General features: G+C 38.6%; 1 protein-coding gene across 1 annotated transcript; it reads right to left on the bottom strand.

Annotated features, from left to right (window-relative positions):
* Positions 1-1,907: 1,907 nt before the first annotated feature.
* greb1 (growth regulating estrogen receptor binding 1) lies at positions 1,908-26,520 on the bottom strand. The gene is made up of 32 exons (XM_043262339.1): positions 26,389-26,520; positions 20,493-20,652; positions 20,205-20,309; positions 19,925-20,101; positions 16,813-16,995; positions 16,102-16,212; positions 15,818-15,949; positions 14,725-14,847; positions 13,417-13,539; positions 12,959-13,144; positions 11,820-12,170; positions 11,043-11,171; positions 10,856-10,957; positions 10,560-10,757; positions 9,903-10,083; positions 9,639-9,822; positions 9,402-9,538; positions 8,973-9,321; positions 8,736-8,851; positions 8,164-8,369; positions 6,830-7,301; positions 6,640-6,749; positions 5,590-5,745; positions 5,340-5,479; positions 5,029-5,190; positions 4,674-4,878; positions 4,423-4,585; positions 3,966-4,187; positions 3,744-3,879; positions 3,430-3,630; positions 2,575-2,713; positions 1,908-2,485 (listed from the first exon to the last, which is right to left on the bottom strand). The coding sequence occupies exons 2-32, from the start codon at positions 20,647-20,649 to the stop codon at positions 2,322-2,324; spliced, it is 5,520 nt and encodes a 1,839-aa protein (XP_043118274.1). The 5' UTR covers positions 20,650-20,652; positions 26,389-26,520; the 3' UTR covers positions 1,908-2,321.
* Positions 26,521-27,544: the final 1,024 nt, after the last annotated feature.

Raw genomic sequence — 27,544 nt, 5'->3', positions numbered from 1 at the left:
TCGCTACCTTGTGCCTGTAAAAGATTTTTATTTGGTTGGTGTGATTTATTTATTTATTTTTTAAGCATGATTTTAACTCTTCAGAAATTTTTAGGGAAAAAGTTGTTACTTATACTTCATTGTAAATGAAGGAAAAGTAAACCATTTTCATACAAAAAATAAAAATAATAAGTTGGTTTAAGTTGGCTTAAACTTATTAGTTTTGAAAATTAAATATATAATTAGGATGGATTTTTATATTTTAACATTGAAAATCTTAGTCTGGGTAATACAAATAAATCTATATAAAAAATCTTTAAAATGCTTTAAAATAGTCTTGGAAACTTTATTTTTTCTAAGATGTTTGGGCAAAAATTAAAGATTACAATAAGACAGTTTTTAATTTTTAAGAAAATAAATAAATGTAATCCTATTGGAAATCCTTAATTTTAGTGCACTTTTAATAAAATGCTTATTACTGAATCTGGTCCTGCAGCAGGATAAAATGACTTAAAGTAAAGTTATTAAAAAGACATCAAGTTCCAGTTAGGTGGCAACAACTGTGAGCCTGATAATAATAAGGCTATTTTTAAGCTGTGCATGTTGCAGTTCCAGGGACCCATCAGATCCTGTCACATGTCGTTTCAGGAGGGGCCTTACCCCATCAGAGACGGCCAGAATGTACACTTGCAACACGAGTCACGGTTTCTACTTGCTTCAGAGAAGATGGCATAAACATTCATACACATGTCAGCGACTGCCTGCATGCTCTTAGTCAATTGTATAACATTTGAATGGCTGAAAATGAAAGGTGGCTAGCACAAATATGCTGTATTCAATGTTAAATATCTCATCCCATAGAGCGCAATAGAAATATGATGAGTAATATTTCAATTAAGCTCAGCTCAAAGATTGTACTCAGTATCCTACAGTGGATTAATTTTCAAATGATTTATGATCGAAAGATATATGTGGGTGACACCGATGATTTTAACTGCAAGCTGCTGTCACGTTTGTGAATGGTCGTAACTCCAGGATCCACAGAAACATGACACATGCCGTGGCCGCTGTAAACATTTTGAGTGACACATTGATGCCTTATGAACAGAATGATGAATAGTACATGCTGTTAACTGTTACATAACATGCCTTGAGAACATGCTACGTATGATAAGCAGGTAATTAACGCCCCTATCCTGCTCTACAGAGTATGAGCATGATGCTGAGAAGATGGGTCGTCATAGAAACTGAATTTATTAAAATATTACTATCAATAAATTCAGTTTGTTGAACAACTGGTTGTTCAAGCTGAAAGCACTTGGAGCCACTAGTTTACTCATATAATGCTAGCAGCAACTGTGAGGTTTAAGCCCTCTGCTGGTCATATTTAATAAACAGGCGGCTAGGTAAATAGACTATTATAAATCATAACATTCAGCTGTATTGAAATAATAAATGTCTTAATATATGTCTTATATATATATATATATATATATATATATATATATATATATATATATATATATATATGTGTGTGTGTGTGTGTGTGTGTGTGTGTGTGTGTGTGTGTGTGTGTGTGTGTGTGTGTGTTGAGAAAATAACCTTTAAAATTTCCTTTAAAAAAAAAAAAACATTTAGGTAGGACATTTAGGTACAAAATATCTTCATGGAATCTTTACTTAGTATCCTAATGATTTTCAATAAAAAGGTAAATTAACTTTAAGGTAATTTAACTTTATTAAAATGTATAGCGGAACGATTATTATTATTTATTTTTTCATTGTTTGATTGAACTTTTTTTTAGGCGGTAAAACGTGATTGTTCTGCGGCTGCCCTCTAGTGTTCATACAGGGGTACAGCGTTAGGAACAGCAACGCAATGATGAGGGAGACTGTAGAGATTTGAAATATATGACATAAGTACTTTATTGACATTACACCCTCATCCACACTCATTACAGAGCACGCCAAACACAGCTACAAAAATACTCTTTTCTACAAAATACTTCAATCTGTTCTCTTAACACTGCTGTGCATTAAGCTTACGTTAAAAGATCTGGCTGTCACAGAAAAATTAAAACACCAAACAAAACACAAAAAAGATAAAAACATAGAATGTCACGGTAAATAAATACATTTTAAACAGGTGTGAGTTCATCTGGTTTTGATGGTGCATCCATATGTAATAACATTTCCTGTATGATCTTAAAACGAGAGAGAGAGAGAGAGAGAGAAACAACAACAGCATACAAGCATCAAATTTACAGCACATCTTGTGCATTATATACAGAGCTAATGTTATATACAGACAGGACAGTTGTGACAGTCTTCAGGTTTTGAGAGTCATATGTGTTTTCCTGTAAGGAAAAATAGAGGCTGGTCCTCTTTAGCATTGGCGGTCTGAAACTCATCGCTGAGACGAAACCTCCACTCCTCTTCCAGTTCCAGCCGGACTACAGTCTGACGCAGAGAGCTGCGGTTAGGACAGATAACACACAGAGTCGCTCCTGGAGCAAAAAAAAGAGCAAGCACTTCTTGTTATCATGTGGTAAATAAACAGATAGCTTGATATATTATTTATCTCCCTGGTCTTTACCTTTCAGGAACTGGAACTTTTTGAGGAACCCAGGAGTCACAAAGGAATCACAGAAGTATAAGAGGAGGCCACTGAAGAGCAGACCAGTAGTGCTGAAGTTAATGGAGTGAGGTCTGGAGCTGACAAAGCAAACAGTCACCTGGGAACAGACAGCAAAACAAGAACACTATTTAGAATCACATGAAAATATGGAGGACAGGTCGCACAGTAGCACAGGTACACTTTAAGGTTTCTTTAAGTACCATGGTATTACAATCCAGTTCCACCAATGCAGGGCTGCAAGATTTTTATTTTATTTTATAAATAAATAAATGCAAACTGAATTCAGTTGAGTTCAGTAAGTTGACTCATTTCAAATGAAATAAAAAGTAAAAATAAATACAATAATAATAACAACAACTACTAAATGAGTAGTGCTTCTTTTTAGGGCTGCACAGTTTAGCTTGAAATCAATTACTAATGTGTAAATAAAAAATATGGTACTATTTTAATATTTCACAGTAAAAACAAAAAAACAACAACAAATTAAGTAGAAATGCAATAATTGTAACAACAAAAATTATAGTCTTAATTCTTAAACCAACAAGCTTTTATTTTGGCAGAATACTGCAGGTAGCCCTTAAACAGCTTCACTTTTGTCGACAACAGTTGGTTTATTTGCAAAGTTGCGTTCCCAAATGCACATTACAAATCATCAATGCCAGCACATGCACAGCTTCATGATTCTCTCTGAAACATGCAATGCATCTTCTTTAATTAAATTGCAGTTATTGAGATACAGCTTTATTTTAATAAACTGTTCATCCCTACATAAGTCTACTATGGAATTAAGGTATTAATGGTCTGTTAAAGTACCTCTGGGCCGAGGTTCAGGTAGCAGTCGACAGAGAGGACTGGGTGGCTGTAGTTTTGAGCGCTGAGGGGAAAGAGGCGATGGCTGGTGTGCTGGAGGTATTTCTCCAGCAGTAGCTGAGCTGGTGTGGCCAGAAACAGGTGCTTGCTGTCTGGAGCACAGATGTACTGAGTAGGCTGGATTGTGGTGGGGACATCGGTCATCTGTGGAGAATTCGCAAGAACCGTTGTTTCAGTAGTTGCTTGGAATATGATTGTTATTACAGATCTACAGTGTAAAACATCAATACAGTTTTAGACGCTGGTCAGGAACTTGCCTTAGTCTTGATGATGAAGGTTCCATATCCACCAATGGCGATTTGCTTCTTCATCACGCTGAAGTTGTTAAACCTGCAGATGAGGAGGCCTGCACTGTGGGCACGCAGGTTGAAGTCCACATCATCACATGTGAAACTATTGTGGAGAGAGTGAGGTGTGAATATTTAGACAAAAACGGAGGAAAAAAAAGAGCAAAGTTGCAGGACTTTCTAGAAACTCACCGGTTCTGGTTGTACTGCACATTCTGTGTGAGATCCACGTTAAGTAGCAGGAAGTCATGTAGGTGTCCACGCGAGAAGGGCTCTTTCTGCCGTCCGGCCCCACCTCCACGACTGGACCACTTCCTCATCCCGCATAAGCCATATTGAGTAATATCCGGAGAAGACTCCATGTGCTGAAGAACCTGTTTCAAGGACACATTTCTTTCTGTCCCTGTGGTACCGCTGAAAAACATACAAATACTCTACTTAAAACAGCTGGGCAAAAACAGGGATGGACCAATACTAAAACTCTGTTCCTACATTTCCTGACCAATGTCAGTCTTTTGTGATAACTGGATAATATACTTTTCACTTTATTTGAAATTTTGTAGTTAATTAAGGTTTTTGTTATTGTTTTTATATCAATGCACCTTTTTAGAAGATTTAGGTAAAAACTGCAGCACACAAAATGAAGCACCTTTTTGGATCAACATCAACACTGTTCCACATTACGCAAGAATCGTCTGCGAGGATGATGAAGGGCCAGACGTCTTGTGGCCTGCTGCCATGCTCCACTCTCCGGCTCCGCTCTAACTCCAGATTATGATAAGACAGCTCTTTAATCAGAAAATGAGCTGCTCCTGAATAAGTGGGAGAGAGGGCAACTTTATTAAAGACCTCACTGACATCAGCATCAATAGATCAATTTGATAATCTCTTTATGGTTACCTATTCCAGCTCCATTAAAGATAGTGGGTAGGACAAGCATTATATGGTTGGGCCAGTATTTCTTGTAAACGGCCATTTCGTACTCTTTAATCACTAGAATGTGCAGATGGGCGGCTCCTTCCATGGCATGATACAGATTAAACAAGCCATGCTCATGACGACCAGTGGTGGGTGTGAATATTGGGCTCCTGATGGCATCAGGATTCTGCAAACATTACATCTACCATTAGTTGTCAAGCTAAGTTAAATAAACCCTTTTGGAAGACAGTAGCTGCTATTATGCTGTAAGTATTAAGTGAACATGTAATTGTCATCATTCACATTTGGCCTTTAATAATTGACTGCTGGTTCGTACCCAATCGGAAGTAAGGGGCAGCCTCATGCTCTCCAACTGGCCTCCTGATTGGCTGAAGGAGAAGTGATGCTCCTTGGATTTGGGAATGATGAAGTAGAGCTGGATTTCCTCTCCCAGTAGAAGGTGAGAGAAGGTAAAAGCATGCAGAGTGGACTCGTACAGCTGCAAACAGATAATCAACATCCCAAAATAGAGTCAAAACAAAACACACATAATGATATAGATTACTCTTTCAGAATCTCAGTGCTACCATTGACCAGTCAGATTCAAGTCTTCAAGAGCACTGTGTAATAAGTTGTACTAGGGCTCACCTGATACTGCGGATTGAAACCCATATACTGGTGACACTGCTCACAGTGATGGTATGTGTTGTAAGCTGCATATTTAGAGAGTTTTATCCGTGCCGTTCGCCTGTGTAGATACACATCTTCCTGCCTTCTGGAGTTTCCATCTAATACAGTAAATAAAAAACAATAATCAATAATACTAACCTATTAAAATAGCCAGAACTACTATAGTATGGCTCCACTAAACCATATGTAATAATCTTGTTGGTCTCACCATTTGAATTTGAAGTGAAGTCTGGGGAGTAGATAGTGCTGATGTCCTCGTATTTAGGATCATGGATGGTGTAATCAAAGGGCATACCTCGTACAGTGTCTGTATTGGGCCACAATGCAATGGGCTGATGATATCGCGCCAAATCTTTCTCGCAATCTGCAGAAAAAGGTATTAATCATTTAACAGATACAGCACTAGAGTAGCATGAGTCCTGAACCAATGAATATTATGAGTCTGTTCTTTTAGTGAAAAAAAACAAACAAACAAAAACATAGCAATGCAGTTTACTCTGAATCCTAAACCAATGACTCTCACGAGATGGTTCTTTTCATGCATATGCAAATGTACAAAGGAAACAGGAAGACAGGAAATTACATTTTAAAATTCAATTCTGACCTGTCAATTTGCGTCATGTGAAGACATGTTACCAAAGAAGATCAGTACGTGCAGTAAATTTAATGGACTGAATATTTTAACATTTAAGACATTATATGTCAGCCCACACCAATTTTCACTATTAACTAAAACTTTTGGCTCAATAAATTCCTTTCAAGTTTGCTGATTATTAATAGTTAGTAAGGCATTTTAGGTATTGGGTATGATTAAGGTATCTGAGCTATGGTCATGCTGAATAAGGCATTAATATGTGCTTTATAAGTATGGTAGTAATATGCATGCTAATAAGCAACTAGCTAGCAGTGAGAATTGATGCCTAAAGGTGCTGTATGCTGACTTGACATTACAGTTCAAAATATTGGAGAGTTTTTTCAGCTTCTATGACTGAAAATAAATGCCATCTCCCCGTTAAACTGGCAACCTGGGGTGCCAAAATACTATTAAACTGGAGGTGGACAGGTTACACGGACCAAAACAGATCCAGGCATTCTGACACTGAACGCATAACTGACTGTAGCATTGTTTTTCAGATAAACAAGTATGTTAACTTCCTATGTTTCCTACATATCTGCAAACATGGTATTTTTATGTAAAAACATCCATACTGTACCTTTAACATAAGACATAATATAAGGTTTGCGGTATAATACTCACTGCAGTTGATGTCCTCCTCATCGTAGATGTCCACCTCCATCAGCCTGATCAGCATGCGAGACAGAATACCCAGAAACTGCAGATATGCCCCAGTCTTTCCCACCTGAACACAACCAACAAATTCCATTTTACCCCACCAGCCAAATAGTGTCAGTGGTATCCAGCATTTCAGATGTTTGTTTACCTGTGGGGCCCACTTAGCAGCAGCTTTCGTGGGTGGAAGTTATCGGTGCGTCCTTCAGCTCGGTTACTGTTATCCATGTGGTGGGGTTTGGGCATCGTCCACTGGCGATAGTACAGCGACTGCTCGGTGCAGGTCATCATTTTGCTGAGGAGGGGTCTAAAGGAGCTGGCCCACTCTACCGAAGAGTGAGGGAGGAAGGAAGTAGACTTGGGCAGGCCACTGGTATCCACTGTGGTGATGAGGTCGTAGACGGCTTTAGGGAGCAGCACTACAGGTGGGCGGCTGAGATTGCGTGCCCAGGAGCAGCTCTGCCGTAGAGGAGAGGCCCGTGTGGACGAAGAGCCAGATGAGGTGGATTTGGACTGCCGCCTCTGGTTGGGCTGCTTGTCTGGATCCAGAGGAGTCCAGTCAGACTGAGGGTGCTGAGAGCCAGCTGGGGAGGCCTGGTGGTTACCCAGTTTAGGGAGATCGTTGTTTACTATAGACCACCAGAGAGAGGTAAGGTCAGTGTGAGAGAAGGCTTCTAAAACCTGTGAATTCACCAGTTTTGGAAACCTTTCTGTAAGCAAATCCCCACTTCAATGTCCCAAGTACCAATCCCAAAACAGACACGGTTTTCATGCTTTATTAGTATTAAAGCAAATTTTCAGGATAAAAGTTTATTTAATCAGTATTATATAAAAAAATGATATTGAAAGAATGATGTCACAACTTACATTTGCTCAAAGAATTACAAGCACTTTTGTTAGACATGATTTTAACCAACAACCTTACAATTAAAGGACAACTTTTGCCGACAACTAAACATGTTTATCTGGGTGCAGGTAACATGAAAAAAGATTACACATTGTTCATTTCCATATACTGAAGTAATACAAGGCTGGTTGAAAACTGGCAAAGTTATCCTTTAATTTTAAATGAGTTTTAAAAAGTTACGGATTTTGATATTTATTGATTCATTGTGGTTTGGATTTTTGGAAATGTCCCTGAAAGAAGAAACAGTTCTACCTATACGATCATGCAGTCATTGAGGTTGGTAATCTCCATTTCCTCTTACTTCCTTACATGAGGTGTTGGAGGATAACGAGGAGATGCTGGAGTCTCGGGAGAGAATCCTTTTCCTCCCAAAAGCTGTGTTGAAGACTGTGTTAAAACACAGACGGCTTGAGGCTGAGCTGACTAATAGCTCAGCATTCTTAGTCTCTGACTATCTGAAGGTTTGAGGCAGTCATGGACCACTTCAAAGTCTTTCCAGTGTTCGCTTATAAATAAAACTAAAATAAAATGGTTTATTCTCGGTTTAGTAAATACATCATGTTTTCTGGTTTTGCGATACTGACCATCCACTACAACCTCCTCATCCTCGTTGTCAGTGCTGCTTAGTTTTTCAGGGTCACTCTCAGACAGGTCACAGCGCGCAAGGGGCCCATGCTGCCCATCTTGTTTTGTTTTCAGCAGGTACGCGGCCAATCCCAGCTCCTGCTCGAGAGCGGTGCGCTGTAGAGACCAGCAGCTGATAACACGCAGGTCACAGTACTTCAGAGATCTGAGGACAGAGGAAGAACATGGTAAGCCTGAGCATGAACCATGAAAGTAAAGCTGTTTTAAGATCTATTTGACCAAGGAATTTCCATGAATTTTTCAACTACTAAAGTTTTGCATAATACACAGACATTTAAAAATATTTTCTAATATTTATAAAAACATTTAAAGTTGTATTAATTTCTCTGACTTTTCCAGGTTAATACGTACACATGCATAGTTTAATATTGTTATTAAAATAGGCAAAAAATAAAAGAATAAAACTTTAAATATATAAAATGCAATAAAGCAAATAAGCACTGGATGCTTGTAATATCTAAAATTTAACAAGCGTTCTGCATCAAGCTCATTCAAGTCAAGTCATTTTTACCTGGGTAAAGACTCTCCAAGTGGATCCATGCCGGTTAAGATGAGGATACAAGGCAAAGCCTCCAGCTCTAGATATGTCCGGGGAGCCCAGTCTGGGTCCAAGATTTTCAGCCATACCTGGAGATATATAAAAAGCAAAAGGATCTACGATTTAGGGATGGAAAGAAGAAAATGGACACACAAATAAATGCAATTTATTTCAATAATTAAAAAAAAATTATAGATTAAAAGTAAATACCCTCAGTTGGTCCAAAAAGTGTTTTTCTACAGTGAGAGCAGAGCATGCATCTCCTAGGATGACCTCAAACTGTTTGTGGAGGCCCAGTCTGTTCCGGACATGGCAGAGGCGCTGATGAGCAAAGGCAGCAAGAGCTGGGGACGGGATCCTCAGGAGCAGCATGTGCCCGTGACGGCTCGGACACTGTTGGGATGTGTTGAGAAGGCACTGCACCATCTCTAGCGTCTCCACTGAGATGTGCTTCTGCAGAGCCTGTAAAGCCTGGCCGCCCGCTGTAGCCATCAGGGCCAGAGAGTAATGCTGGATCAGCACATGGGTGCGAATCACTGCACTGTGTAGTTTTGGGAACCTGAGGCGGAAACATGAAGAGATTTGTCAAGCTGCTAAAGTTTGGCATCCTTCAGAAATGTTGATTTACTGAAAACAAACCTCTCTTCCAGAGCAGCAGCCATGCTCTCAAATGAACTGTCGTATCGTAGCAGAGGAAGGCCACTTCCAGAGCGGGTCGTCTCCAGCAGCTCGGACACACCGAAGTACTTGGTCTTCTCGTGGTAAAGATCCACGTCCTAGTTGTGCAAAAACAGATGGACAAAATGTAAAGTCATGTGATTTCAAGATATCAGTCTCCAGGAGCTGTTTTAAATAGATAGAATGCGGTAATCATACATTGTTGAATCCAGAAGGCCAGTGGATTTCATTGTAAGGGCTGATTCGTGTGTACTGCGTCTGCAAGGTGAAGGGGAACGAAGTCACGTGGAGCGTCAGGATGTTGGGAGCATCTCGAATCTGCCTGCAGTTCAACAGACCGTCCACTAGTCCCAAGCTGGAGTCTCCTCCACTGCACTGCCCACTGTCAGAAGAATAAGAGATAGCTCCACCAACAGCCAAGCAAAGAGGAGGCTTAAAAGAGTATTATAGGAGGTCACATGCCTGCTGATGTCCCAGTGTGCGTGATCGTGCACGAGTATGAAGAGTGTGTAAGGGTTCATCTTGGATTTCTGAATGAGGCTGTTGATTTTCCCCATTGCGCTCTGGTTCAGCTTCACCACGTACTGCTCAGCTTCCTTCTGTGACAAGCAGTCTTGGTCCAGTCCTAACTCCCTTAACACCCCTGGAAATACAACAGCAGGAAGTGAGATCTATCTGCAATAATAATAATGCAACATAAAATACAGCTTATTCACAAAAAAGTACAAGACTTTTTTCAGGTGTACTGTTAGTATACTTCTTTTGAACAAAAAGTAGATTAATGATACAGTAGAATATTAATTAAAAATATACTTAAATTATGCTTAATAATATTTGTATTATGATGTCATAGTATATACTGTATGCATTTATTTTATACAGGAAAAATTTAACAGTAACAGTATATATAACTTATTTGTGTAGTCAAACGTTTACAACTGTTAGACTTGAACAACACTTATGCGTTTGTAAGTGTTTATAAACAATGTGGGCCAATTTACAAGTTTCTTATAGGTCACTGATTTTTGTTTACTTATTTACTTAATTTACTTAAGTTTAATTGAATACAGGAAGTATACTGTAGAAGTGTCTAATGGGTACTGAGTCGCAGTACTCTACCTGAGTTCCACAGGTGAAGGACGACTTGATGAAAAGTGACCTCTGAAGGCGGAACGCAGATTAAGAACTCAACCTTGTCGAAGGAACCAAGGTCCAGGTTCTGTGTGCTAGAATCAGCGATGGCACAAACATGCGAGAGCAACTTCCGAGCCACGGCAAGCTGTATGGGCCGAATCTCGTGCCACTCTACGGAGTACTCTGTTAAAAAAAATGAAGTGTTAACACACCTTATGCTCAATGAATATTACTCATTAACTTCATACTTGGATACATTTTAACGCACAAGTCAGCCTCACCCCCACACTTGGCCTTAGGACTGTCTCCTGATTGTTCTATGCTAGAAAACTGGGTAGGGTTCTCAGGACTGGCTTTCTCCAGCAAGGCCTCCACATCTCCATCTGATAAGTGGTAGAGAAATGCACTTAAACTCTGTACGGGGGAAACTGCAGCAGAGAGATCCATGTGTTAAAAAAGAAACCTTACCTGGACCCAGAGAACTAAAATAGGACCCCAACTCTGCTGCCATCCCAGAAGACAGTTCATGTATGATCTCTCTCACACAATCACTTGGAGAAAGAAGACTCTCAGCTAAAGCACGAGTCTGGTGCTTCCCTGCATGATAACATGGATTTTGTAATATTAACATAAAATTTTGCGTCAAAGTTCTTTCAAATTATAATTAATTAATTGCATCCAAAATAAAGTTTTTTTTATATATATGAGTGTGCACTGTGTATATTTATTATGCATTTATTATGCATATATAAATACAAGCACATGCATTTATATAGTTAACAAAAATATGCTATGTTTATATTATATATATATATATATATATATATATATATATATATATATATATATATATATATATATATATATAAATATATAAATGTAGAAATGTATATACATGTAAATATTTTCAAAATATATAATATATGTATATTTATATATACACAGTAAATAAACAGTCTACACATAGTATGTAAACTAAAAAAATTATTACTGCTTTTTAAAATAATTAGATAAATTATGTTGACAGCTGTAGCTTTTAACCTTACATTTAACAGTCTTATTAAATTATTATTGGTTTTGAAAGCTGAACTTAAAGTGAGGATTAGTTTATGGCAAAGGTAGTCTAAATGTAAAACTAGGTGAAAAGAACATAAATAAGTAAACAAATAAACAAATAAATCTAATCTAATATGCATACCTAGAAAATGATACAGCCAATATGATATAGATATACTGTGCATCTACCTGTCACCACCACACATGACTCTATTTCCTGGCTTCTGTTCATGCAGATGATCACCACGTAATTGGTCTGACTCAATCTGCCATCCACTAGTCTGTGGAAGGTGTCCTCGAGCGCTTCAGCTAGAGAGGGCGCCGTGTCCAGCACCAGAACTCCTTCCCCGCATGAGCTGGTGGCCAGTTTGGCCAGCCAGGGGAGCTGAGAGGGAGTGAGGGGCTGTGCGAGGCAGGGGAGCGGAGGTGGAAACTGTGCATGCGTCTGCTGATACTGCCGGATCTCAGTCAGGTGTGACTCACGCCAGGAACGCATGAAGATCTGCTCCAAGTCTTCCATCAGAGGAGCCTGGTCAGGTGCTGTTGCAACATGATAGGTAAATACACTTACACAAACTGTTCAGACACAAATAATGAATTGAAGACATTTTATAGTATATAATATAAAATAAGAAATTAAGTATTAATATTTTATTTTAAACATAGTCTTGGTTTGTGGACTCAAGGCTCAAGGGGGTGCCAAGATGGCTGTAAATGTATTTATTTAATTTTTTATTAATCATGCATTTTTTTATCATTGTTATGGTTAAAGTGTTAAACATCAGATATGAAATGTTTGATGTGATAATGTTTAAGACTGAATTTAAATTTTTTTTTTTTTTTTAAATTGCTGTAGTTTTTAACTTCAAGCCAGTGTTATTTTATTATTATTTATTAAATATGTTTTTCATATTGAATTAGCTTTTTTTATATTTTCCATTTTTTTGAGCATTTTTTCTATTTAGATTTAATTCATATTTATTTAAGTTTTAGTATGTCATTTCATTACACCAAAATCTAAAATATAGGAAAGGTTTTCATCTAATATTTAACAACACCGATGCAAGCAATTCATGTGCATAAAGCAAAGAAGTACTATTGTACAAGTGCACTGGGACAATAAAAAGGGCAGTTATTTATTTTGGAAATAACATCCATATATTGTGCTTAATTTTTTTCTTAAACAGTACAAATGAATCTTTACATGGAAATATAGTTGTCTTTATATTGTAAGTAGGGACTTGTCATAATTAAGGTCTCTGACATTAAAATGTTTACTGTTGGGTTTAAGACTTTGTGGAAGGTGCATGAAATACTACTGTTCTCACCGAGCTGCACTAGATAGTAGACAGTCAGCAGGATGAGCATCTCAGCGGAGATGGGTTGAATAGGAGCGGTGCCGTACTGCTCGTAGACTCGGGGGAGGTTCTGGGAATTGCGATAGCATTTCTGCAGCAGGCCACTCACCAGCACGTCCCCGAGGTTCCCACACAAATGTGGCAGTGTCCCGTGTCCTACAGACAAAAACACACAACTGAACAGCTGGCCCAAGATAAAGTGGTGGGAACCACTATCAGGCACTTTTCACGTTTTATGGTAGACAAAACAGACACGTATCAAGTTGATCCTATAATTTTGTGTTATCTCTAAAAGTCTGTAAACATTCTTACTATTTAAAGCACACAACGAAATTAATGTTTATTTTACACTGTCATTTTGTAAATATTTTTAAGAGAATTATTATTGGAAATACATGTCTTTGTCGCCGTTAATATTGAGTTTTTACCTTTAAAAATGACCGGTCGTAATCCACAAGTGTGGAGTAGGTGATCAGGCACTGTGACAGACTCCCCAGGAGCAAGAGGCGGCGAGGACCCCTTAGACAAACACCCAGATGCCCCAGTATCCACTGAGGACAAACATATCCACACTCACATTATAATAGCTGATATATTAGGAAGTAGCCGAAGTGCACACACACACATGTTATTAATAACCACTGTCCCCAAAAGCAGTCACAATAATACATCTCTTTGTTCAAAATAACATACAATTTACAAGATGTGTGAAATTCAAACTACTTTTGTTTTTAAATAACTCCCTTATAACCCTTTGGCATTAACTGTAGCTGCTGTTCAGTCTGCAAACATGTGCTTATTTTCCTCCACTCTCTTCTGAACTGTTCCCTCACACAAGTGTGAAAGCTCCAGGTGAAGGATTGCCAGATAAAGCATATCAGAAAGATAAAGCAAACCGATCTGCTTTGGGTAGGAGACAGAATCCTCAAAACAAGCTCCTTAAAATGTAAAACATAATACTGCAGACATGGAAAAACCGTACCAGAAGAAACAAACAATAATAAATAAAATCTAAAATATTTACGTTAAAACAACAAAACAATAAACTGTAAATGGATTGTATTTCATATCAATTTGACATTAGCAAATAAGTATGTAGGGGACAAAAGGTTGGGAACCACTGTCTTAAGTTATACTTGAAACCTTCTTGTTATTGTAAGACCTGATGAGTCACCCGTTATTTCTAAATAATGGTGCTTTTTTGAGTTTGCTCAGTGTTCTCCAGAGAAAATCAGAAGAACACACTGTTCAGGTTTAATGAAAAGCAAACATACCTGTAATTATAAAGGCCTCTTTGCTGAAGTCAGGTCACATCACATTTTTGGCACTCATATATATTGCTGTGGGGTTTTGGATTATTTTCTTAAACCTCCTAGCCATAAGGCCTCCCAATGCTGCGTGTATTATGTATTATATCATACATATATTAACAATAAATGCTAATTTAATGAAAAAAAAACATTATAACAACAACTTAATATTATCTAACAGAATCAATGGTGAATAATATGTTGAAAATGTAGAAGCCAAAATACTGCGTTTTAAATGAAACCCACTGATCTTTTAATATTCTTACAGTGCACTTTAGGAAACATCCACCCCCGCCAACCCCCACTACGGGTTAAGCCTCTAAAGTCCCTAAATCCTACATTCAACATTATTAAGAAGGGACAGATTCATTCAAAATGCAGTGAGCATAGTGGTTTGTACGTCATTGGAGATAAGAGTGTGTCTACCTGATTTAATGCCATTAGATGTGTTGTTGGGAGTTGGTCTGGGCGTCACTTCTGTAGGAGCAGAGGATTCTGGGGACCATCCTTTGTGCCTCTTTTTGGGGGGCCCAGAATTTGCCATGGAGCCTTGAAAAGCAGCACAACTGGTCAATAGGATTAACAGAGCAGTTGCAGTGAAGATTCATCCATCCATGTATTTATTCTGTTTTATAACACTGTAAAACACGCTCAAAATTCACCCTGCAAAACCTTCCTTTTTTCTTAATTGTAAATCCAAAAACAATAAAATGTAAAATCACTTTAAAAGCAGGTTTTGGTGTCATAGGAGGTGATTATTATGTTATACATTAACCAGACTGTAAACGTGAGTGCATGTGTCCCTTGATATGCAAAGAGAAACAGAAAAGAAGGGGCGATGTGTTAAGTCCTAATGAAAACCAAAGCATCAGGAAGGAAGTCTCACGTTTTACAACACAGACAGAGAGCAGGAGAGAGAAGGGAAGAGACTTTACAGCAGCACTTTATGGAGGTGATAGTCTGAGAGTGCTGAAAGAAAAGAGAGGGATCTTTTACAGCCCCAAATGCTGAATAATGACAGACACCGACAACAAAAGAGGAGGAGGAAAGGGCCTAGACAATACAGCTGTCTCTTTTTAAAGCATTTAAACATTTCAAAAGGGGAGCTCTCTTTCACTGGAGGTGTGAAGTCTAGAAGGGGGATTCGTTTAGGGACAGCCCCTGTAAACTGAGGTTTCCGTTTTCTCTGATCCAAGCTATAATATAAAGTGAATAGTAGTAGAGTGAATAGTAGGTGCACTGGAGGAACCTTTTCTTAGTTCCTGGAACTCCTGGCTGAAGTTCTTGTTTTTTAGCGTGTTCGCACCACAGGGACTAGGAATGGTTTTAGTTCTAGGATCTCTAGATTAGGTTAGATCCTAGTGTCTAAAACAAAAAACGCAATAGCTCTAAACACAGCATCCTCCATTCACCAGACGTTGTGGCAAGCAGCTTGCCACCAGGAAAACGGCCCAAGGGAGAAATTGGTTCTCTGGGAACAGTGCAAAATATTGTAGCGACTGCTTAAGAGCAGGATTACCTATTACTGTGGGCCTTCCAGGACCATTGGCCACTATTCCAGGCTGTGCTGGAGGCTGCTGGGGTCCAGGAACATGACTGCCATTGGTTAAGGGAGGGGAACCCTCAGATATATGGAGATGGGTGTTTAGATCTGTGCGACGGGGACAGGATAATCATATATCAGTTTAATTACAAAAGAGATTCTATACTTGAAAAGCGTGAATATTCATTGCACTGAATTTAGTAACAAGAAAGTAACTGTTAAAATCTTTAAAACCGATTCTTAACGCTTGTGTTTCCTACCTGCATGGTTAATTGTGTTTAAGGCCGTGTGTCCTGAATTGGGAAGCAAGTCAGTGGGTCCATGTCCTGATTGTTCCTCTGGCACAGCAGCTGCTTGTCTCATTCGGCTTCCTGCACATGACATGCAGAAAAAAAAATAAACCATAAACCGCCGTAAAACAATCCTCAGCATAAACATCGAACACTGAATATTTTTGCTTGGCAAATTAAGCTGAAAAAATAGACTGACATTAAAAAATATTTCACCAGATGACATAAGAACTATCAAGACAAGCTGAACGCTCTTAGTGTCCACAACACCTAAGTAAAAGTTAATATTTTGTTTATTAACATATGCTGCAGTTGCACTTTAAATGCTCACTCTGCTGGCTGTTATTTTGATTGTTTATCATTTGGAAGCATTTTCTTTTGTGGAATATGTAATGCTCTCTAAATATGCGCATACACTGCCAAAGCTCTTCCGCCCAATGTTGATGTGTCTCCATGGTAGCAGTGAGCTAAACTAGGCATGCTGGCCATCTGGACTGTCAGTCTGAGAAGGCAAGCACTGCTGAATGGGTCAGGCTGACCCAGGATGCTGAACAGGGTCAAGTTAACCTTCCTGCTAGTCCCTATTTGTCAATATTCCACCACAGAATCATCGCTGATGCTGTACGCTTGTAAAGTAGGACACGTATTCGTATGAAATCTTATCTATCTATGCAGTCTTACCTATTCCTTTCCAGCAGATTGGTGGTCCCTTGACCAGAATGCCCTGTGCATTTCTGACCAGGTGGTATTTTAAGTGCTTCTGCTTCTTAGGCTGTATGGTGAGCTTCAGGTTGATGTGATTGGCAAACTCAGTGAAGTAGCGGAAGCCCTTCTCTCCGCAGCCCATGCAGGTCCCTGAGAAACCTACAACAGACAAGACATGCAGTGAATATCTGCTTTTTTATGTATATCTTTGAGCACCCAGATGTTGTCTACATTCCTTGAAGACCAAGAACAGTTATCTAAAATAGATACAAAGTACAGAAAGGAACCAGTTAAGCTGGTTTCCATAGCCACAAACCATCACCGGGGGCGAGGGTGCTGAGCTGAGCTGAGTTGAGGCAAATAGAAACCTAAATTAAAGAGTTCAAAATGTCTCTCTTACAAATGAAGATGTGGTCCCATGAGATTGGGGTACCCTGACCCTGGAACTGGCTCCGTGCGTAGGGCATTCCCATTCATACCTCTCTCTAGGTCTCTTGCTATTTTGTGTTGGCAGAGACTGCTGCAATAAACTTTATGCACCAGAGAATCAAGCCCGGAGCCATCTTTGGAATGTTGTCGTTGAACTTCTGTTCCTGCAGTAGCTCTGTATATTTTTATGGCATTGCTGCCAAAAGAGGCTTTCGCACTTCTAGGAACTAGCTAGCATGTTCGTTCCTAAAGGGCCAATTTTCCTGGTTGCAATTTACTTCGGCACCACAAACTTTATTCACAACATTTACAAACGCCAACAGCAGGTGAAGGGAGGACTTATTGATCTGAGCAGTTTTTGTTCTGTCATGGGTTTCGTAAATAACAGAGATGAAATGTAAACGCACAATTTCCGTGATCGAAGTAATCTCCTATGACAACTTGTAGTGTTATTATCAAGGCTGAGAAAAGAACACAATGCTGCAAACAACTGGTAGCTGGTGTTTCATATGCGTTTGTGAATCAAACTATACATGTCACTGGTACTAGTTAGTTACTACTAGGGTGAGTAAATTATGATAAAAGTTTTCTTTTTGGTTGAACTATGTCTTTAACAAGTTATTAAGCAAACCCAAGTTTGATGCGGCTGTGACAAATGTCAAATGTCTCTAGCACTCACTCATAACGCTTTAGTAACTATTCATAATACCCTGGCACAATAACACACTGCTTAGAAACCACTTTAAAGGATCTAGAAACTGCACAGCAAAAATATATCAGTCTGTCTCTTCCTCCTTCAATTACAATGTCTGTCTAGCAAACCAACAACAACACTTTAACAAGCACAAGAACATTGTAACAACTAATGCTGTCATGATCCTGGAATTCCTGGACGTTCGATACGATACCATGTAAAATATTGATATTTGGTACCATTTTTTGGTGTGTGCTTAGTGTGTATGAACTGGCTGCCAGAGAGAGAGCAGCGGATATCAGTGTATCGATTCTGTGAATAAAGAGTACTGGGACCGCTTTAGATGTTTAAGTATCAATAAGTAATGAAAAAAAATATATTTTTACTCTACAACCCTCTACATATGCCTTAGTAACTACCTAGAACTCCCTATTAGGTCATATTTAGAGGGGAGGGGTTATTATGTGAGTATAGGAGAGCATAGGTCTAAGTGGACGTCCATGACATGTGGAGTCCCACAAGGCTCAATTCTTGCGCCGCTCTTGTTTAGCCTGTATATGCTCCCACTAAGTCAAATAATGAGAAAGAATCAAATTGCCTATCACAGCTATGCTGACGACACGCAGATCTACCTAGCCTTATCACCAAATGACTACAGCCCCATTGACTCACTCTGCCAATGCATTGATGAAATCAACAGTTGGATGTGCCAAAATTTTCTTCAGTTAAACAAGGAGAAAACTGAGGTCATTGCATTTGGAAATAAAGATGAAGTTCACAAGGTGAATGCATACCTTGACTCAAGGGGTCAAACAATCAAAAGGCAAGTCAAGAATCTTGGTGTGATTCTAGAGACCGACCTTAGTTTCAGCTGTCATGTCAAAGCAGTGACTAAATCAGCGTACTATCACCTAAAAAATATTGCAAGAATAAGATGCTTTGTGCCCAGGCAAGACCTGGAGAAACTAGTCCATGCCTTCATCACCAGCAGGGTGGACTATTGTAATGGTCTCCTCACTGGCCTTCCCAAAAAGACCATCAGACAGCTGCAGCTCATCCAGAACGCTGCTGCCAGGATCCTGACTCGAACCAGAAAATCAGAGCACATCACACCAGTCCTCAGGTCCTTACACTGGCTTCCAGTGACATTTAGAATTGATTTTAAAGCACTTTTACTCGTTTATAAATCACTCAATGGACTAGGACCTAAATACACTGCAGATATGATCACTATTTATACACCCAACAGACCACTCAGATCACTAGGATCAAGTCAGTTAGAAATACCAAAGGTTCACACCAAACAAGGAGAATCTGCTTTTAGTTATTATGCTGCTCGCATCTGGAACCAGCTTCCTGAAGAGATCAGATGTGCTGAAACATTAGTCACTTTTAAATCCAGACTCAAAACTCATCTGTTTAGTTGTGCATTTACAGAATGAGCACTGTGCTGCGTCCGAACTGTGCTACTTTGCTTCTTTTATTTTAAACTGTTTTAAATCAATCTCTTTTTGCTTTTAATTCAATTTATCTTAAATCAGTGTTTTTATTTTATTTTAATTTCTTTTATTGTTATTTAAATCTTGCAATTATTTTATTTCCTCTTTTGTAAAGCACTTTGAATTACCATTGTGTATGAAATGTGCTATATAAATAAACTTGCCTTGCCTTGCCTTGCCTATTAACCACTTAGCAACTACAGAATACCCTAGTAACAGCCAGGCAACCATCTAGCAATGCCATGCATACGTGTTTTTTTCTCTAACTGTCTTTCTATTAAACTTCTTATATGAGGGTCATTGAAACCCATACTGAAGACCCACAAATGTCCCTCTGACAAATAGGAAAATGTGGTCTCTTGAGGTTGGGGTACCCTGACCCAAATCAGAGCTTTGCCATTTTCTACCTATCTTTTTTGTAATGCGGGAATTAAAATACTGGTGCATCAGGTTCAGCACGTCTTACCTAAAAGTGCATTACGTCCACATTCATCGGGGAGAAAGCGCAGGTCCACCGCACACACCAGAATGTGATCAGGCACGCTGGGAGATTTTGCTCCGATGAGCAGAAACCCAGGAGGGACTTCCAAAGACTCGGTGGCCATGGACGAGAGCCGAAGGTCTTTGCCTGCCTGACAGAACCCTGAAATGCACAAGGGCACATGGACTTTAAGACCGTACTGAATCACATCATTACTGCTAAAATAGTCAATATTTATCTGTTGTTATGGCTCATATGATCTAACCATCTGTAGTACAGGATCCCTCTGGTGGAGGCTTCATCTGATATGGGATCGGAGGGCTGTTTGAATCTGAGCCATCCTCTTCATCGTCATCCTCATCCCCTCGACCTGCAAGCAATTATTTAAAAACAAACCAATTTAAACAATAACAAAATTAATAGTAAAAATATAGGCCTATTCAAATAAATAATATTTAAATACACATGGACCAACTTGTATTTTTTAATGATGTCAACCACATGTACGGTTAGGGGACATATAGCATACTCAGAAAGCAGAGTAAAAGCTCACCATCATGAGAGTAAGGCCTTTGCTCTGCTTCCAGGTACAGCTGAGAGAACACAGGTCTAGGCACCACTGTGTTGGAGCGCAGTGACGCCTCTATGGAGTTGTGCAGCACCTCCTCAAACCGTGTGCTCTGAAGGTGTCCTGTATATGAATTCCCCATGACCTGTAAAAGAAGGAAGATCGTTTGTTTAGAAAAATTAAAAAAGAAATGCGATTTAACCAAATTAAAATGCTCTTGTCATTTATAAGCAAACGAGTAATGTTTTGCACTGTAAGCATTCTCTATTAAAAGTGTTTATAGCCATCAAAGGTACATTATTTCTTTAAAATGTATATACACAAATTAAATGTATAGTAAATGGTAATTTTTACATTAAAAAATATATATATTTAATTATAAATATATTTGTCTGGTACTTCTAATATTGTTGATCTTTTTTTTTTTTTTTAGAAAAACAAACAAAAGTTAATTAATCATATTTCATTGTGAGACCAATGGAAAAAGGGGGTCATATTACATACTACATTAACAAAATAAATGATTGCTATTACTTAGTAGTATCATTACTATTACTTACGTAGTAGAGGTTATTTGAGGACGTGATTTTGACTGTGCACAAACATGCCACTCTGACTCTGGAGCCTGAAGTCAGCTCATATAAGCTGATTTGATGTCAGTGACTCATCAGGCAATCAACCTCCATGGTCAGTAAATATGATTACCACAGAACAAGACCAAGCTCAAATCATTTACAACAGTTTCCAGTTTCCCCTAGAGGAAGAAAAAAAATAAAGGATTCTTGTAGGGTGTCCAATTTGCAACCTCATAAAGTCACCATGAGCCAGTGTCAGGGCGTCCTGACCCAGACTGAGAGAGAAAGAGAGAGAGAGAGAGAGAGAGAGAGAGAGAGAGAGAGAGAGAGAGAGAATGACCTACCTCGATCAATAAACAAAGTTAGAAACTGGAAAAGGCTGCCCTCACAGGCTGAAAAATGCCTTTTATAGATTTACTCTTTTCATCGGAACGTTTTGTGAGGAACACAGTGAAAAAAGTTAGAGAGAATCAAGGCGTATGCGGTCATTATTATTTTAAGCTTTTAGCCAAAGTAGATCGTAGAGACTAAAAATGTAAAAACTTTGAAGGTAAAAAGGCATTTTCAAAAGTGTAGAGATGCATGAAGCATCGCTCTAATATAAGCCCCTTACGAAACAAACAGCTGCTTGTGAACCAGGCAATATTTGTGTGACCAGCTTACTAACAAAATCTGCATGGGGAACTTTTTCATCTATATGTGGAATTCACAAGTGTGTGGGTTTCTACAAGTGCTGTCAGAATAATAATTGTGATTAATTGCATTCAAAATGAATGTTTTTTTTTTTTAACATAATACATTATATTATGTATATATAAATACACTATATATTTTGTATTGACATTAATATATTTAAATCAATAAAAATTATATTTTTAATATAAGATATTTAATATATAACCATAAAATATTTTTCTGAAATATATATATATATATATATATATATATATATATATATATATATATATATATATATATATATATATATATACATACATACATGTGTGTATATAGAGATTACACATGATAAATATACACATATTTTGTGTGTGATTAATCGCGATCAATTGTTTCACATCACTAGTTTGTACGAAATCACCGCCTTTTTGTCTGTGAAATTTCGCAGAGCAATGGAAAATGCGATTTACTATGAGCTCAGTTCACAGATTTGATTCAATCCCAATGGTTAACGGTTCACAGGAAGAGATTACAAGTAAATAATAAGTTGGATTAGTTGCATTAGTTGGAAGCTTTGGTCTCAATTCATTTAAACTGCATGGAAAAGGACTTCCTTTATGTTTCTGTCTTAGAAATAAAGAAAGAAAGTCTTATAGTTTTAAAACAGCATGAATGAAAACAGAATTTCCAAATTTGGAAGAACTATTCCTTTAACGTCTGTTTTTATTTCATATAGGGGTATAGAACACCCACCTCTGTGAATGGCAGCGCACTGAAGCCACTAATGAAAAAAGCCCTAGGGCAGCAAAAAGCCCCTTGGACATAATCCCCTCACTTTTAAATGCTCTCTGCCATATGTTCCTTCTCTCAGCCCCAACACTCTTCCCACACACTGGGAATTCACAACACGGCAACACTCTAAAACAATGAAGAAGACCAGAAACATGTCATATAAACATCAGCCATTACCAGCAATAAAACTTTTATAACCAGAAAGTGAAATTCACGCACTCTCATAATATTGCTAGCCAGAGTATCTGGGGTCTCGTGGCAAAACACCAACCTTTTCTGATTTGTTTGGTCATTTTGAGCTAGTCAGGAACCCTGCCATGACCAAAAAAACATTAGCATTTTGTGCTGAGGGGGAGAATAGGCAGTTAAATAAACGAAAGCTAAGGCAGACAGGCTCTGCAGATAGTCAAAGAGATAAAAGAGCAAGACGTGATAGCAGTGAGGACGCTCAACAGCCCCATCCTCCCAGACAGAGCTTCCTTACAGGGAGGTGACGAGGTCTTTCATCTTCCCCGGACTCCCCCCCGGGATAACATCACCCAACTATTGTGTCTCCGTTTATGGCCTTCTCTCTTACTCTTTTACAGGCAATCCCATCTCCCTCTGTGCGTCTGACTTACCTACGCATCTTTCTGACGCTCCTTACACTTCAAATGATGAAGAATTTGCTAGAAAATATCACAACCGAGACACATTTGTCTCCTCAATTTTACGCAGCCCTGGCCCACCAACTGCCAGCAGGTTTACTGACCTAACAAAAGCCAACCACCGGACATCAAAACGTGAGTTTTGTAAGAATTTTCATAGTGTTACAAAAGATTTCTATAAAAAACTCATTCTATTCATCAAAGAATCCTTAAAACAATGATTTCTAAGGGACTAAAGACTAGAGAAAATTTAGCTTTGGCATCACAGGAATAAAATACAATTTCAAATGAATAAAAACTTTTATTTTAAATTGTAATAATATCTCACAATATTGCTGTTATTAAAAAAAATATTACTATTATTGTACTTAATATAAATATAGTTTTGATCTAAATAAATATGACTTTTGTTTACAAAAAAATTCCTACTGACACCAAAGTTTTGAATGGCAGTGTATAAATATAATATTTTATTTGCTATTTTAATAGATTAAATTTACAAATTTTAACTATAGTAACTGTGCTTTTTTTGCATATCCTTACATTTTTTATATATTTCCTGAAGGTCTCAAATTTCACTTTTCTAACGATCACAAAGTCAGGTGAAGAGACTAGGTGAAGAGATGCACGTAAAAACGACATTGGTGCAAACCAAATTACAGACGTTTGGACAAATGGCCATGAGAAGATTTGAAACTGAAAGAAAGTGCCACTTTCACTACTTTTTCCTCCTCTGAAGAGGATGGAGGAAGGGGGTGGATGGCTTTAAAGACTTTTAGCCTTGGGTGTTGTATGTGTAAGTGGGGGCTGGGGTCATTCCATGCTCAACACATACAATAAAACCGAGCAGACGACCAGTAGAAGAGCTGGAAACGGAGAGGGGAAACTTATTGAACGTTATTGTTGAGCAGGCAGTGGGTGACACAGCAGGTCTCCGTGGGCCTGCGTCTCTCTACCGGCGCACACACTTCTACGTGAAACTTGCCGCATAGCAACAGGCCAAAGGTCAGGGCTGGCAAACAATGTTTGGGTAGTGCTTTGATGTGCTCAGGCATGGTCCAGCCAGAGGCTCAATGGACACAAAGAGGCTGAGAAGGGCAGTCAGATAGCACCGCTCCATTCTTCTCATCACCTTTAGCCTTTGACCTCTGCACCCCTGCGAGAGATCACATTTCAAGGATGGCCAGTTGCATTCAGACAGGTCTTTTTGTCCAGTCTTAAGGATACAGCAGGAATAATTAGTTAGTTTTTTAGCAGAAAGAAGCATACATCAGCGAATAAAAATGAAGATATGCACAGAGGACCTGTCCCAAATAAGTTCTCATTACAGCTGTTTAAAGAAGTGGACGGCGTCTACAGTGATAAGTGCAGAAAACACCACCTGGCCCTAGATGTTGTGAACATTGCTTCACAGAGCCCAAACGCCAGCTGTCCCCACCAAAAACCGCACTGTCCAGTGTCTTAATAACAGATATATGTCATCTCTTGACAGCTGAAGTAAGTGGTCAGTTCTGAGTTTCAAGATGCCCTTTGTTCAGATCAACACCTGAGGCTCTTGTTACTCATTTCTATAATTACCACTTCAGTTTGACAGATAGTTTGTACTTTCTGAGTCTGAAAAGGCTTTTGTTTTCTTGTCACAAGACCTGTGAGGAATAAAGGCTATCTCCGTCCAAATGACTGAGGTTGTTTTCTTCTCAGTGGTTTTTGGCTTTTGAAACACACTCTCATGGTAATTCGTAACTTTGGTGAAATGGTGACTAATTCGAATGATGAATGTGTAAGATACTAAGTTTTTTTTTATATAATACCGCCCACTGACAGACTTGGGGTGGACATTCAAAATCATCTCCTCATCATGTTTTTTATGCTTTCCGGTGGGCTTTTGTGGAAAATCAGAAAAACGATTAACATCACCAATCGAGTATTAAAAAAACCTTTATATATCATAGAATTTTCTATACAATAATAATGACAATACACTAAAAATAGCACATAAAATGAATAAAAACTACCAACAAACAGGGTAACCAATGAGCTAAAAGCACAATGCAACTAAATCATTCTTAAAGAATAGTTTAAAGGCAATATGTCAGACTAATAAGACAAATGTGAGGGAGTGAAGGTACTTTTCCTAATGCAATCACATTTGATTTTTAGTTTCAGCTCTCAAACTTTACTGCACTGTAAGTGTTGAATTTCCTTATAATATTGTTATCCTTTTGCCACTTGGATATTAGTATAAGTTAATTTATTTGCACACGAACACAATGGCATGAGACAGAATGCTCAGTATTGCTGTAAAATGGTTGTCTTAATGAATTTTTATTTGCACTATACTTTTTTACTTATATCTGTTGAATATTGCATTGTACAATAAAAAATGGTGGCGCTTTTACATTTATTTTTAGGAAACTCACTGCAGCAAGCAGCAGCGTTTGTCCTTGAAGAACAGAAGAGTGAAGAGATAAAATGTTTGTTTTGTCTACAGTTTGAAATGGAGGGAAACCCAACAAAACAGAGTTTACATTTAAACTTTCATACTCTTTCACAATATGAACAGAGCATAAGAATAGGAAGAAATACACAATTCGTTCAGCAGCTATTAGTAAGTGTATATGACAAACGCTTTTAAATAATAATTCATTTCAATCATTTTAAAAATCTAACTGTACAGGGAATAGTGTGCAACAGGTTATCATTGTCAGCATGTAATATGACGGACAGAAGAAAATATTTAATAAAATCCTCTACTGCAGATTAATGACAGTATGGCCAGGAACTCTTCAAAACATTTACAGTGCCTATTAATTACTCGAAAAGTATTCAGTAAATGCTTATGAAATGCATAACAACTATAACATTGCTTTTTCTTTGCATTTCATAAGTATTAATACAAGTAGTTTTTTTTTTTTTTTTTTACAGTGAAATACAGTGATTTCGTTTCTCAATCAAAAAGTTACATTAGTTGTAAGTTTGAAAGTTGTTTAACAGTGATTGATTTTTACCGAAAAAGCTTTTATTCCTTTAAAATAAATACAGTCATTCTCTAAAAAGTGTAGCGATCATTTTCGTAGGGGTGTGCTGCAATTAGAGTATGGATGGAAACAGCAGACTTTTCTATACATTTCTATTTAATATACTATAGATCAGGTCATGCAATTACACCAAATGCAAGCGCGATCTTACCTTTAATTCACTAGGAACGCACTCAGATATTCCAGGGGAAATTGACAGGACTCGCGTTGTTCATGTACATATCTCCGAGATGCGCGATTCCGTTTCCTCCGCTGAGCACGAGCAGTCAGCCCTGCTGTGAAAATGCCGCTGGCCGCGTGATGATTTGTTACGGCGAACAGGACACCCCTCCCTCCCGGTGCGATGGAATCGTCCCTTCATCCTCCGGCCCCGAGTAGTCTCTGCGGAGATGGTATCGCCCAGCTTCAGCGCTCGAGCGGCGTTTTGGAAAGGCTTTGAGAGTTTGCGGAAACTGTCAGGTGTATTTTATACACCGGGAAAGTTTCTACTTTCCTCAAATTACGTAAAACCATGCACGTCCTGATTTTGGAGTTAGATGTGTTCCTAGGCTAACATATTTTGTTGACTCAGGAACAACATTTTAATCGAAAAAATGTGTCTTGACCATATCTCTTCACATAAACCTAACCTTACCCTTGAGTAATGACTAAAATCTAATCTGTCAATCTATCTGTCTGTCTGTCTGTCTGTCTGTCAGTCTGTCTGTCTGTCTGTCAGTCAGTCTATCGTCTGTCTGTCTGTCTGTCTGTCTGTCTGTCTGTCTGTCTGTCAGTCAGTCTATCTGTCTGTCTGTCTGTCTGTCAGTCAGTCTATCTGTCTGTCTGTCTGTCTGTCAGTCAGTCTATCTGTCTGTCTGTCTGTCTGTCTGTCTGTCTGTCTGTCAGTCAGTCTATCTGTCTGTCTGTCTGTCTGTCTGTCTGTCTGTCTGTCTGTCTGTCTGTCTCTGTCTGTCTGTCTGTCTGTCTATCTGTCTGTCTGTCAGTCTGTCTGCCTGTCTGTCTGTCTGTCTGTCTGTCTGTCTGTCTGTCTGTCTGTCTGTCTATCTATCTGTCTGTCTGTCTGTCTGTCTGTCTGTCTGTCTGTCTGTCTATCTATCTGTCTGTCTGTCTGTCTGTCTGTCTGTCAGTCTGTCTGTCTGTCTGTCTGTCTGTCTGTCTGTCTGTCTGTCTGTCTGTCTGTCTGTCTGTCTGTCTTTCTGTCTGTCTGTCTATCTGTCTGTCTGTCTGTCTGTCTGTCTGTCTGTCTGTCTGTCTGTCTATCTGTCTGTCTGTCTGTCTGTCTGTCTGTCTGTCAGTCTATCTGTCTG

The sequence above is a fragment of the Puntigrus tetrazona genome, chromosome 17 (assembly GCF_018831695.1).
Source record: "Puntigrus tetrazona isolate hp1 chromosome 17, ASM1883169v1, whole genome shotgun sequence".
Taxonomy (NCBI): Eukaryota; Metazoa; Chordata; class Actinopteri; order Cypriniformes; family Cyprinidae; genus Puntigrus; species Puntigrus tetrazona.
This window is presented reverse-complemented; position numbering and strand designations above follow the sequence as displayed.